Here is a 13,992-nt window from a genome sequence, read left to right as displayed (position 1 = left end):
TTGCGCTCCATCCAGGGTGTTGGTCTGCACCTGGATGTATGATGCGGCCCTATGATGAAGCATGACACTGCAAAGTGTGTGAGGGCAGTATTAAGACATTCATTGTCTTTTCTTTTCTTGTGTGTTGTCTCAGTTGAAATGTGGTATACCCCCCCCCCCCGCATTTTAACGGGTTTATGAATTGTAGCAACCCCCGGTTTCTCATTACGAGGAACATAGTTTACTTTTTGTACACTTCTCTGTTAAGTGAGGTGTTGATCTCTGCCTTGCGCTGCTTCTGATTGCAGCGTTATCTTAAAATTGGCTTTAATTTGCGAAGTAGGGTGGTACCTCTTTTTAAGGCCTTCCCAGCAGGTTCCTGGCCAATGATGCGTAGACTTCACAGTGAAGCTTTCGCTATCTTCAAATGCTTTACACAGGCTATGGTTGTGCTTTGACTCCACATACGCAAAGCGTTGATTCAGCATTTCGACTCAGGCACACGTGGCAAGCACAAGCAGTTTGCTGGACCACGGTAAACTCTCTGAGATTTGCATAGTCAATGTTCGGGTTACTTATCCCCCGTCTCCTCGCCAGCTGTAGTGTTCACCCCAGCCTGGGTTCCCGTTATTGACAATGCCACACACGAAGCTTGGTATTACCCATCTTTATTCTTCTGCTTGTTACAACGAACTCTATTCTAAACCTGCTCTCACTTCACTACGGTCTAACGCTTATGTCCCAGGTCTACGGAGTCTATCAGGAGCCACAAGAGTTCTGTTGTTGCTAACTCACACAGCACTATACTGGTAAGTCTGGGGATGGGCCTAGGCACCCACCCCCTCCTATCCTCCGTTCTCTATGGAGGCGAGAGCCCAATTCAAAACTGCTGCCACCACTTACAAAGCACTTTATTCCTCTTCAACCTCCTACGTAATTGAGAACCTAAATAGTTGGGTGCCTAGGGAGGCTCAAGAAACGCTCAATCCCTGACCCTTGAGCCCCTCGCCTTTAATCAGGAGTATTGCATGGCAGAATACTGCCTACACGAACTGCTGATGATGCATCTCCCTCCCCATTTACTCACTCTGCCATCTTCCCATTCTTATCTTTGTTACCCATTCTCATGATTCTTATCTTTGTTTCCCATGGTTATATTTGTTTCCCATGGTTATATTTGTTTCCCATGGTTATATTTGTTTCCCATGCCTATATTTGTTTCCCATGCCTATATTTGTTTCCCATGCCTATATTTGTTTCCCATGCCTATATTTGTTACCCATGCCCCATGCCAATATTTGTTACCCATGCCTATATTTGTTACCCATGCCTATAATTGTTACCCATGCCTATAATTGTTACCCATGCCTATAATTGTTACCCATGCCTATATTTATTTCCCATGCCTATATTTATTTCCCATGCCTATATTTGTTTCCCATACCTATATTTGTTACCCATGCCTATATTTGTTTCCCATGCTTATATGTGTTACCCCGCATGCTTATATTTGTTACCCATGCCTATATATGTTACCCATGCCTATATATGTTACCCATGCTTATCTTTGTTTGTTACCCATGCTGCGATTGTTATGTTTTTGGTTCTCTTGTAAAGTGCTCTGATGCCTCCGGGCAAACTCTGCTCTGTATATAAGATTAATAAACCACCCACCGCTCCTCCCATGGTGTCCCGCAAGGCGGCAGCTACTGCCAGGCTCCAGCGAGAAGCGTCTGTGGCTCTGCGCATGCGCAGTGCAGTCTAGTGCTATTGGCGGAGGAACCCAGGGATCTCTGTCCTTGTTCTGCGCATGTGACATGCTGCAGAATAAGGGTTATTGACTAATAATGTATTGAGAACTAGTGTTCGTCGTTCTACGCATGCGTAGTAGGTCTACGGGCTGCAGGTCATGCCCGTCAGAGGTGCGCGCATGCGCAGTAGAACAACGGGCCTCTTGAACGGAGGGGTGTTTGCCGGTGTATCTTCTGGACCTTGTCCCTCTCTGCTCGGGGTCAGTGCGGCCCAAACCCGGCCTCGGAGCCCAGCGACGCCAAGTACTCGGGGATCGAGCCAGTGATGCCGACGCCGCAGCCCGACGAGGTGAGCTGGGCCCCTGAGCATTGGGTGGGAGGGAGGGAGGGAGGGGGGGGGGCACAATCTAAAGGCTTGCGAAACTCAGAGGCTCCTGGGGACTGAGAGGCCGGCAGCAGCTCATCAGTCTCACAGCGAGCGACATCAACCACACACGTGGGAGCTGTGGCAACAGGCGATACAAGCGTGAGCTGTGAATAACAACAGCACAAGTGTGAGCTGTGAATAACAACAGCACAAGTGTGAGCTGTGAATAACAACAGCACAAGTGTGAGCAGCAACAGCACGAGTGTGACCTGTGAATATCAACAGAACATGTGTGAGCTGTGAATATCAACAGCACGAGTGTAACCTGTGAATATCAACAGCACAAGTGTGAGCTGTGAATATCAACAGCACGAGTGTGAGCTGTGAATATCACAGCACGAGTGTGAGCTGTGAATATCACAGCACGAGTGTGACCTGTGAATATCAACAGAACATGTGTGAGCTGTGAATATCAACAGCACGAGTGTGAGCTGTGAATATCACCGCACGAGTGTGACCTGTGAATATCAACAGCACAAGTGTGAGCTGTGAATATCAACAGCACGAGTGTGAGCTGTGAATATCAACAGCACAACAAGTGTAACCTGTGAATATCAACAGCACAAGTTTGAGCTGTGAATATCAACAGCACGAGTGTGACCTGTGAATATCAACAGCACGAGTGTGAGCTGTGAATATCAACAGCACGAGTGTGAGCTGTGAATATCAACAGAACATGTGTGAGCTGTGAATATCAACAGAACATGTGTGAGCTGTGAATAACAACAGCACGAGTGTGAACTGTGAATATCACAGCACAAGTGTGAGCTGTGAATATTGATAACCAACAAGCGTGAGCTGTGAATATTAACAGTACAAGAAGCGTGAGCTGTGAATATCAACAGCACAAGTGTGAGCTGTGAATATCAACAGCACGAGTGTGAGCTGTGAATATCAACAGCACAAGTGTGAGCTGTGAATATCAACAGCACAAGTGTGAGCTGTGAATATCAACAGAACATGTGTGAGCTGTGAATAACAACAGCACGAGTGTGAACTGTGAATATCACAGCACAAGTGTGAGCTGTGAATATTGATAACCAACAAGCGTGAGCTGTGAATATTAACAGTACAAGAAGCGTGAGCTGTGAATATTGACATCACAAGAAGTGTGAGTTGGGAATATTGACAGCACAAGAAGTGTGAGTTGGGAATATTGACAGCACAAGAAGTGCAAGTTGGGAATATTGGCAGCACAAGAAGTGTGAGCTGTGAATATCAACAGCACTAGTGTGAGTTGTGAATATTGACAGCACAAGAAGCGTGACCTGTGAATATTGACAGCACAAGTGTGAGCTTGAATATTTTTTTCAACTCTTTTTAATAAATGTTATAATGTACATTACAGTCTTATGCATCACTTCAGATCAAAGACAGACTACAATTCAATACTGAACATCTCATCTAGTGCCCCCCTCTCCTTCCCCCATTCAGGATTGTGTCATGCATGTGTCCGGTCCATTTCTTTGTTCTGACTGGGAGGTGCAAATGTTACCACGATATGCATTCCATTTCCCCCATATCTTATCCCACTTTTTGGGGCAACCTCTATTCGTGTAGACTCCTCGCTCTGCCAGCATATACCAATCAACATCCCGTTTCCATTCTACAATCATTGGTAGTTCTGAAACTCCCCATTTATGGGCATTATTACGCTTCGCAAGTGTAAAACCGTTGACTGCCCACAATTGATCCATACGGTTGAAGTCAGTGGCGTCCCAGATGTTGAGGAGACATGTCTTGGGAGATAGTGTTAGGGCAATTCCACTCACCTCACTCACTACTTGGTTAACTGCCTCCCTGTAACTCTGTATCAAGGGACAGTCCCAGAATATGTGGTTGAACGTACCCGCCTCCCCACATCCCCTTCTATAGTCTGTCGAACTACTGCGCCCCATCTTGACCAATGTTGTGCATGTAATGTACATACGGTGTAAAACTTTCAATTGTACCAGTAGCAGCCTTGACGGTATGGCTACCTCGCGCGGTGAGGACTGCGCATCAAACCAGTCCTCTTCCTCTGAGTCTCCTTCGTCAGTCTGCCAGCGTATGTATAGGGGGGTCATCGGGTCTGGTGAGCTATTGATTATTTTCGGGCATGTGCGGGAGATTGCTTTACTCTGCATGGGATCTGCCAGTAATTCTGTCTTTCAGGGGGTGGCATCCGGGATCCCATCTAACTCTTTAGTTGCTTCTAGTAAGGCATGATATATTTGTAAGTATCAGAAGGTTTTGTCTACGGATAGTTTGTACTCTATTTGCAGTTATGCAAAGGTCAATATTTTACCTTTCTCTATTAAGTCGCTAACTTGTGATATTCCTATGGTGTCCCATTTATCGAAGCCTTTACATCTACTTAAATTGCCCAAAATGGCAGCATGCCATAGGGGTGTCATTAGCGTCAATTTATTTCTCCAGCCAAGTCTTGTAGTGGTAGTGTGCCATATGGCAACCGTTAGAGCAGTGGGCCCAGTAAGCTGTTGACGCCGTCATTTTTTGTATAGTGCCTCTCTGTACCCTCTGTGGCCCATCAGCCATCTATCCATCTGACAAGCTGGGTCCTGTTGCGATCCATATACCCATTTGGCTATGATTTACAGTAATAACGTCGGACGTCTGGTAGGGCAATTCCCCCCATCACACCACCCACGGACAAGTTTCGGCCCAGAGATACGAGGAGGCTTCCCGTCCCAAAGCAGATTCCTGATTACAAACACTACATGAAGGTCCTAAGTCGAAAAATAAACAAAATGCCGCATGATGCTGTATGTGCTGTCCCTTACATCAAAACATTAAAGCATTACTGCATCACCAGGCAGGGACATTAAAGGGTCTATCGGGCCACCCTTAATGGCGGAGCTTCGTCATGTACGACCCTCGGGGATCAGAGTCAGGGCCCCTACTCTCTTGAGCCACCCGGCTCTACTGGGTACCCGTCCCAATGTGTGCAACAATATTTCAAAGAATACAAAAAAGTGCAGTGCGATAATGTGATAGTGTACTAAAAATGACTACGTGGTCAAAAAATATGTTTAATGTGAATTAAACGACCTAGACAGACCAAGTCAGGAAGTAGTCATTTATAAGTTTTTTGACTAATTTGGTTTTTTAGACATGACACCTGGTCAATTCACATTAAACATATTTTTTGACCACGTAGTCATTTTTAGTACACTATCACATTATCGCACTGCACTTTTTTGTATTCTTTGAAATATTGTTGCACACTTTTGGCAGGAGATTTCCTCTGTTAGGGATCATTGGGACGGGTACCCAGTAGAGCCGGGTGGCTCAAGAGAGTAGGGGCCCTGACTCTGATCCCCGAGGGTCGTACATGACGAAGCTCCGCCATTAAGGGTGTTACGACCAGGCATGAATCCAGATTGGTCTGGTAGTACCAACTGTGTGCTGACTGGTAGCAATCTGTTGGCTAACACGTTTGTGAGAATTTTAGCTTCAACATTCAGTAAAGATATCGGTCGGTATGAGGCCAAATCTTTAGCCGGTTTCCCTGCCTTGTGTATTACAACTAAGGATGCAAGCCTCTGGTCTCTGGGGAGCATTCCGATCGATTTGCTCTCAAGGTAGATTTAAAGGAGGTGTGGTGCCACCTTGGACGCTGTTACTTTGAGGAGTTCCAGTGTGAGACCATTGGGACCCCCGGCTTTCCCTGAATGTATGTTGAGTATGGCGGCTGTGACCTTCTCGACAATGATATCGTCCTCCAGCAGTTGCTGGTCATCTGGGGTTAGAATAGGGATTTGCATATCGGTTATTTTCTCCTGTACTTTTTCTATAGTAACTGCTGCAACCGGTGAGTAAAGTTGCGTATAATATTCTGCAAACCCGTCTGCTATATGTTGTGGGTCACACAGACCGGTCCCATTCTCATTGTTTATTACTCTGATCCAGCGGTCCGCCCTTTCCTTCATATCTAGCCATGCTAGGAGTTTACTGTCTCTGTCTCCCTGGTCCTATATTTTGAAAAGTGTGGCATGGTGTTTGAGCTTGGCAGTTTCATTGGCTAGGCATCTGTACTCTTTACGTTTAAGTTCCAGAATGTGATTCTCTGCCTCGTCTCGGCTGACCCCTAACGCTTGTTCCCTTGCCAGGATGTCCTGCTCCAGTCCCTCTCTTTCCTGCGTCCTACTGTGAGTGACAGTGCTCGACCCTTAATTATTGCCTTATAGGCCAGGCCTCCCACAGAATCTGCGCCAACTGAACCGTCCCCACATTTTCAGCGAAGTAAAAGTCTGTGTCTTTGATCAATGCATCTTTGAAAAAGGGGCTCTGAAGGCACCGTGGGTTGATGGGAAGTGTCCTGCGGGTGGGGGTAGCATATACTGCATATCATGCCTTTACAGGAGCGTGGTCAGAGATGCCCCTCACTGTAGGAGAGTAGGGTCTGCTATCCTATGGTCACCCCAAATTTTTGCTTTTTGCTTCACTGGTTTTTGACATATTGAGGCTGTGGGCCTGCCAATCAGACCCCCAGCCTGCTGTTCTCTCTACTAAATTAAAACTATGCACCCTAGGTGCATAACCAATTGGAAGTGGATCACCCTGTCAGCCCCTGTACCAGTGTACACTAGGTACCCAGGGCATTGGTGTACCCAAGGCCTGCCAAGGGCTGCAGCATGTATTATGCCACCCCAGGCTTGGCCTAACAATCTGACACAACTGGCTGATCACTCAGCTGGGGTAAGTTGGTGTAATCACCTCTTACTTAGGTGTAGTATACCTATACCTAACCTTAAATGGGACACCTGGTAACCTATAAGTCACTCCTATGGCAGGCCTTAACAATCCTGAAGGCAGAGTGCTTGGTTCCATGTGAGATGGTGCTCTGGCATGAGCTGAGCCTGTCTGCAGTGGTCGGAACAACTTCCTTCTACTGTTTCCAGATATCGTCATACCATATACTCTTAAGTGCATTATGAACCTCGCGGTTAAATGCTATCTTTGGTTTGGCTTTATCAAAACATGTCGAGTAAGGTGTCATACGAATTGGAATACTAACCCCTCGCCAATTCTGGCGACGGGGTTAGCATTCCACCCTTCTAGAGGGACACGACATGTACAGTACCTGAAACCCGGGTAAAATCAGACATAGCCTCAGCTCCACAAAATGGATGCTGCCACCACAGACACAAGTCTGCCCTCCTGCTGCTGGGAGTCCTTCCAGCTTGGGAGGTGTGGACAAAGGGTTTCCTGCCAGGGGAGGTGCATGCACCACCCCAGACAGGATTTTGTGTATTGGTCAGGTAGGGCTTGAAAGAAACCAGACATGCCTGTGGCTCACAAGGAGCCTCGGTGCATATGCCAGTTCAAACCGGTCCTGGGGCACACCAGTCCCGGGCCTGGGGCGAGCTTGACAAAGGATTGGGGGTGTAACCACCCCCCTTCCTGGTCCCACCCATAGGGAGGGACCTAGCAGGTAGTCCGGCCCCTAGAATCCGAATAAAGGTAGGAGCTGTGTCCTAAGACTTCAGACATCCTGGAATCAACTTGAAACTAAGAAGAAGACGGGAACTTCGACATTCTGCTGCACAGAAGACTGAAGTAAATCTCCCCTGTGGTCAGGGAGTGACCACCTTGCTAACGCAAGCACCATCCAGCGAATCACCGTCTGCTTTGCCGCCGCCTCCCGCCGGAGCCCGAGCCCAGAGACTGACAAGACCTGGACCTCCAGACCTCTCACCGCCCGATCCACAGTCCCTGCAAAGAGGAGACCCGTGGAGGCACCGAGACACGTGGAGCCAGCCATCTTGGAACGACTACGACAAGCTGACCAGTGCAACAACCGAGGCTCCCTCCAAGTTGTGCTTTGGGTCCTGAGAAGCCCAACCCTCGAGCAGCATCTGCACCAAAGGTGAGCCCTCCAGCATCTCCACGATCTGCGTGGGGCCCTTCTGCATTTTGCCACTCGACGCGCCTAACCGGTTGCTGGCCCGCTGGCTAGTGGCCATCTTGGCGACGAAATCTACGACAAACACCGCTGGTCTGGTTGCTCCAGACTGGCCCTTGCTCCCCTCCAAAGGAGCAATCCCTCTGACCTTGCTGGTCAGAACCAACAGCTGATTTCCGAATCCTCCTGCAATTGCTTTTGCCAAGGCTTGTTTGCTTCGATCAAGTCGCCGACACCGCCGACAGCGAGAGCCTGCGTGGGACAGCTCGTGAGCCGACTCCTGGACGTCGTCGACCTTCAGGGACCACGTGGCTGCGGAGACAAGCTACCCCTCATCACCTGTTTGCACCCGACATCGCCTGGTACCCACCTGGTGCCACGCTGGTCACTGGCTAGTGACTGTGAACACTGTCCCCTCTGCTTACAGGTCTTCAACATCTCCGATCCACTCTTGGATCCACTGCATCTCTTCCCGACCGACCGCCTGCAGCATCTTTGTCCCAGGCTCAACGGAACAGATAGAAGAAACCCGACGCACTTTGAGGCCTATGCACCCGCTTCCTGTGGGTGAGGTAAAGCTGGTACTCCGGTGCCCATGTGTAGTAATACATCTCTAGTGCCTGTGTTCCAAATCTTAAGTTCCTAGGTCATCCGGAAGATTCCTTTTGCAGTAACTTTGTACTTTTTACGCACCCATTGAAACCTATGGGAGCCCGCGTGTGACCATTTGCTCTGCACACGCCACCCGTGGACCTCCTGGTCACTAACTGACGTTAGCTCCTTGTAGGCCCAGCGATTCTAGAGGCCCTAGGCCTTTTCCCTTTTCTGTTCGTGGTACTTATACCACTATTTTAGTATATGGTTTGAGTGGCCACCAGGGCCTATCCATATAGAGTGCAACTTCTGTGTATTCTGTGATAATCTTGTTTGACGATTTGTGCTCCTGTGCTCATAAAGAGACTAGGGGTTACTTTGAGAAATAAATACATATATATTTTGAATATATATCTGTGTGGTGTCCTTTCATTGGTATAAAAGGGGGTTACTATTGGTAAAACAGCTTGCTTAACACGCATCACGAGTTTAGCCTCAAAGACTGCTTAGCCTACGCTACCACTAGGGCAGCTAGTCCAAAAAGGTTGACTTACAACCACACCATAAGGGTTGCTTGGCATGGTACAAGGTGGTCACTAGAACTAGTGAACAGCATATACCAGGCCAACTTCTCACATTGGTGGCAGCGGTGGGATTTGAGCTTGCTGTGTTTTACCATTGTAATCTCTTGGTTACCAATTGAAAGATCACATAGGTACCTGTAGGTACATATAAAACAAGATTAGATATACTTAAGTTCTACTGAACTTAGTTGTTGTAGAGCAAAGGGAGTAGCACACCCTGACTACAACTACTAGATAGGTTTAGTAGGTAAACCCAAGTGTAGGTAGATTGCAACACATCCACCCACACTTAAGAGCAATGGCCGGGGCAGAGGGGTCCACTGTACCCATCTCTGTTGAGAGTGACCCCCAGAGGGCACCATCCAGCTTTGCTACCCGTAATCAGAATGAGCTCAGGCATTTGGCAACTCTTAGAGGCCTTAAACAGCCCAAGAACCCAAACTCTGCTGAGCTCAGAGAGCTCTTACAGAATGATGAGAATCAGAGAGCACTCAAGAAAGCTTCCCAGTTAGCCCCCTTAGGGTCAGGAACAGGAGGCCCCCCTTCTGAAGATACTACAGAGGTACCCAGTTCCAATAGTCACCCCTTAGATGGGATGCCTACCACAGAGGATGAGAGTGAAAAGGATACTGACAGTAGTGAGGATGAAGGGAGAACTAGCCCAGTGCCAAGTATTATACTTGGCCCAGCTAAACCAAGGCTATTGGGGACTGACAGTGGGTTCAACCCACTGGATCTCCCCAGTGGACTTAACACAGGGCTTGGAAGGCAAAGGAATCGCTCAGGTGACTCCCATGCTTCCCATGGCTCTAGAGGCTCTCAAGGTCACTCCAGGAGAAGGATGACCACCCCTCAGAGGAGGGAACATGAGGCCAAGATGCAAGAGGCTCAGCTGAGGATCAGGAAGCAGGAGCTAGAAGTAGCCCTGATGGAAGAGAAACTTAGCAAGGCTAGACAGCATAAAGAGAGTGGGTCTATACCCACTGGTGGCAGCATTGTCCCTAAGGACAAAGATAGGGTCTTTGACAATAGGAACCTGTCTAAGGTTGTGCCCCCCTACAAAAGTGGGGATGACATCCACAAATGGATAACTGCTCTTGAGAGAGCCTGCAAAGTGCAGCAGGTTCCTGAAGACCAGTGGGCAGCAATCTTATGGCTCTCCTTTGAGGGGAGAGGCAGAGATAGACTCCTCACTGTTAGAGAAGAGGATGTCAGAAATTACAGAGTCCTGAAGAGTGTCCTAGTTGATGGGTTAGGCTTAACCACTGAACAGTACAGGTTAATGTTCAGAGACACCCAGAAGACACAGACTCAGGACTGGTCTGAATATGTGGAATGTGCCACTAAGGCTTTGGAGGGTTGGTTGCTGGGAAGTAAGGTGTCTGATTATACAGGATTGTACAATTTGATGATGAGAGAGCAGATTTTAAGTAATTGTCAAAACCAGCTTCTCCATCAACACCTGGTAGACTCAGATTTGACCTCTCCCCAAGAATTGGGAAAGAGGGCAGATAAATGGGTCAGGACCAGGATCAGGCCTAAAAACCAGGGTGGTGACCAAAAGAAAGATACCACCAAGCCTCAAGAGAAGGGTGGGGATAAAGAAAAAGAGAAACCTTCCTCAGGGCCCCAAAACTCCACACAGGGTGGTGGGTCCCAAGCTCCCTCCTCTACCACAGCCAAAAAGCCCTACTGCCATGAGTGTAAAACTCCTGGGCATTGGAAAACTGACAGCGGTTGCCCAAGGGCTAAAAACAAAACTGTTCCTCCAATTACTCCTGTCACACCACCTATTACTGTCAGCAGTAATCCCCCAGGTGGTGGGAGTGCCCCCAGAAATCTGGGTGGGTTTACTTGGGGAACACAGGGGGACCCTGGCTTAGCCAATTCCCCTGCAGCAGATACTCTTGTCTGTGATGGTGGCATGGGGTTTGCCAACTTCACTGCCTGTCCCAACACTTTGGGTAGGTACAGACAGGAGCCCTACATCAATGGTACAAAAGCTGAGGCCTACAGAGACACTGGAGCTAGCATCACAATGGTGGCCCATTGGCTAGTTCCCTCTGAGCAGCTTTTGCCTGGTTTCTCCTACCAGGTGACCAACATTGATGGCAAACAGAACAGTCATCCCATGGCAGAGGTATGTCTCAGCTGGGGAGGTGTCACTGGCCCTAAAAGGGTGGCAGTGTCCCCAACCTTGCCTGTAGACTGCTTACTGGGGAATGACTTAGAACTCTCAGCTTGGGCTGGAGTTGAACAAGACACCCATTCTAAAATGGTAGGCCTGTCACAAAAGGGTAGGGGGGTTGTTGAACCTCAGTGAAGTGGTTTGCAGTGTCAGCCAGAGATAGTACGTGATCAATACGGCAGTGTCTTTTGTGAGCGGTCGAGTAGTATGTATACTGCCGTGTCTGCGGGTGAGCTGTCCGCCATATATCTGTCCGGCGCAGTGCTGATGTGAATTCAGCCAGTGTGTTTTGTGTTCGTGCAGCAGCGCCCCGCGGGGGTATCTGTCAGCTTGGTCACAAAGCGTCATATTGAGGTCACCACCCAACACCACTTCACCTTCTGGTAAGGCTAGAATCATCCTACTAAGTTCTGGTAAAACTAACTTGTGTAAAGCAGGAGGTATATACACGGAGAGGACATTCATAGTTCTACCCTCGCAGGTCCCCGACATCCCAGCAAAGCGTCCATAGTTATCTGTTTGCGTCTGAGTTACAACAAATGGGAGATTTTTCTTCAATAGTATCCCTACCCCGCTAGACCCAGTAGTAAATCCTGCATGGACTACAGGTTTGTATCCCCATCTATCAAGCGCCTTACGGGTGTTCCCGACGAGGTGGGTTTCCTGCAGTAGAACCATGTCTGCCGCCTGTCGTTTGATATATTTTAGCACTACCTCCTCTTAATTTTATCCCCTAGCAAATTGACATTCTAGGAGAGTAGAGTTAGTGTCACCTCGAGTCTCATGTCACAGGGGGCATTGTTAGCCGCCATTATGGTTGTATGGGGTTCCCACTAGTCCCACCGCTTCTACGGCACGGAGAAGTTAAACATATGCATTGCAAACAATCTCCGGTTATAGCATATGCATAGGCTGTCCGGAATTCGGTTAAAACCGACTGTGCTCGACAATACCCTACCGACGGAAAATCAGCTGACCTGGTTAAAACCGAGTCTCACTGATTTTTCAAATTTATTCCACAGCGCGACCACTTGAGGGAGCCAAAGCAGTACAAACAGAACTGTACTGGAAACAGCAATATGAAGCAAACCCTCACTCCCACCCTCTCTCTGCACGTCCCATCTGCTCCAAAATCTTCAGAGCGCCTCGCACAGCAACATCTTAGCAGGCTGCAATGGCGAATTCCGAGATGGGGTAAGGGTTGGATTGGGATCACAGTTAGAGCCGGGCACTTCAGAAAAAATGTCCTGCATTCCCAGATCGTGCCTTTATAGATCGCTGTTTTTTTACCAGATTGATCAGCGTTAGAATGCCCTGACTAACATGAAACTGTGTACTAAACCTGGCTAGATATTTTGTGTAGTTTTATATAATGTGATCTCGGCCCACAGGCACTAGATAGATTTACATGTGTGCCGAATACATACAAGACAAAGTTTCATTTTATTGTAGGCCTTTAAAGATTAAGTGAGCTGCCCAGAATCACAGACTGCTGAGCAGACGCTCGGATTATGTCACTTCACCGAAGTATACACTGGGGCCGATGTGACAATACCTGGGCCCCAGCAAGCCCCTGCATACTTCTTCCTCTCCCACCCACTATGGCCTGCATGCGGCAGCCTGACGGGGAGGGGTGGGTTGGAAAACACTGCTGCTGGGCCGGTCTGACACTTGAGGTGCTGAGGTGTGAATGGCTCAAGAGCCGGAGCAACACCTGGCCCCCACCCTGGCTCAGGGGGAGGGGGTCACTGAGGTGACGATGGCCCAACGGACGACGCTGCTGTACTCCCCCCTCCCCACTGTCTCGCTTCAGTTTGTCAGTACGGCAGGGGAGTGGGACAGCAGGGAGGGTTCTGTGTGCTGGTTCACTAAGGTCCTAAAAACATCAAACAATTAGCCAACATGTGATCATTATCGGCTTGCGGGCAGAAAAGCGAAGTTAAAATGAATACGGAGGTTTGTAGGAGTCCTCTTTAATTATCATGTCTAGGCCTTTGCACGTCAAGCACTTGAGACTGCCTCCATGGCATTGGGCCCCTTTGTCCGGGTCATGGGCCTGTGCTTGCAAGTACAGCTACTTCTTAGAGGACCGGATGCACAACTTAAGTCTTTCTCAAGATCCCATAGTCCTGTGTCTGATATCTGTCTCTTTTGGGCTGGTGCACAGCTGGCAGTCCAAGTCTCAGTAAATAACAACTACAGCCTGGGTGTGGCAGTAGGATACTGCTGCATTCTCCATTTTACAGAGCGCACTTTTACCCCCTAAAAAGGTTTTATAAAAAACAATATTTTAAACACTGCTGTTCGTGGTGGCAAATATCTAATGGCAAGCTGATGGTGATTAACTATTACATAAAGCGAGTTTAATATCGAATAAGGATGACATAGCCATGCCTGACACCAAGGAAGCTCAGGAACCACTGAACGTGACTGGCGCACAGTAGTTTACATCACAGATGGGCACACTAGAAATTAACAGAACACAGATTCAAAGAGCAAGATTGCAACAAAAAAAGGCGCTCATGTAAAGCACTCCAGTACATTCGGGTGGAGTTTGCGCT

At 48.3% G+C, this 13,992-nt stretch overlaps 1 protein-coding gene across 4 annotated transcripts in view; it reads left to right on the top strand.

The window, feature by feature from the left end:
- Positions 1 to 1,888: 1,888 nt before the first annotated feature.
- Positions 1,889 to 13,992, top strand: part of LOC146813541 (uncharacterized) — a 90,531-nt gene continuing 78,427 nt past the window's right edge. For 3 of the 4 annotated variants that reach the window (XM_085620325.1, XM_085620323.1, XM_085620322.1), the window contains exon 1: positions 1,890 to 2,079. In XM_085620325.1, coding sequence (XP_085476451.1) covers positions 2,056 to 2,079 — 24 coding nt within the window. In that variant the 5' untranslated portion in view covers positions 1,890 to 2,055. Of the gene's footprint in view, positions 2,080 to 13,992 lie in introns of all 4 variants that reach the window. The other variant, XM_085620324.1, reaches the window with a different exon arrangement.

Source organism: Triturus cristatus, chromosome 7 (genome assembly GCF_964204655.1).
Source record: "Triturus cristatus chromosome 7, aTriCri1.1, whole genome shotgun sequence".
In the NCBI taxonomy this organism is placed as follows: domain Eukaryota; kingdom Metazoa; phylum Chordata; class Amphibia; order Caudata; family Salamandridae; genus Triturus; species Triturus cristatus.
The sequence above is the reverse complement of the archived record's forward strand: the minus strand, read 5'-3'. Positions and strand labels throughout refer to the sequence as shown.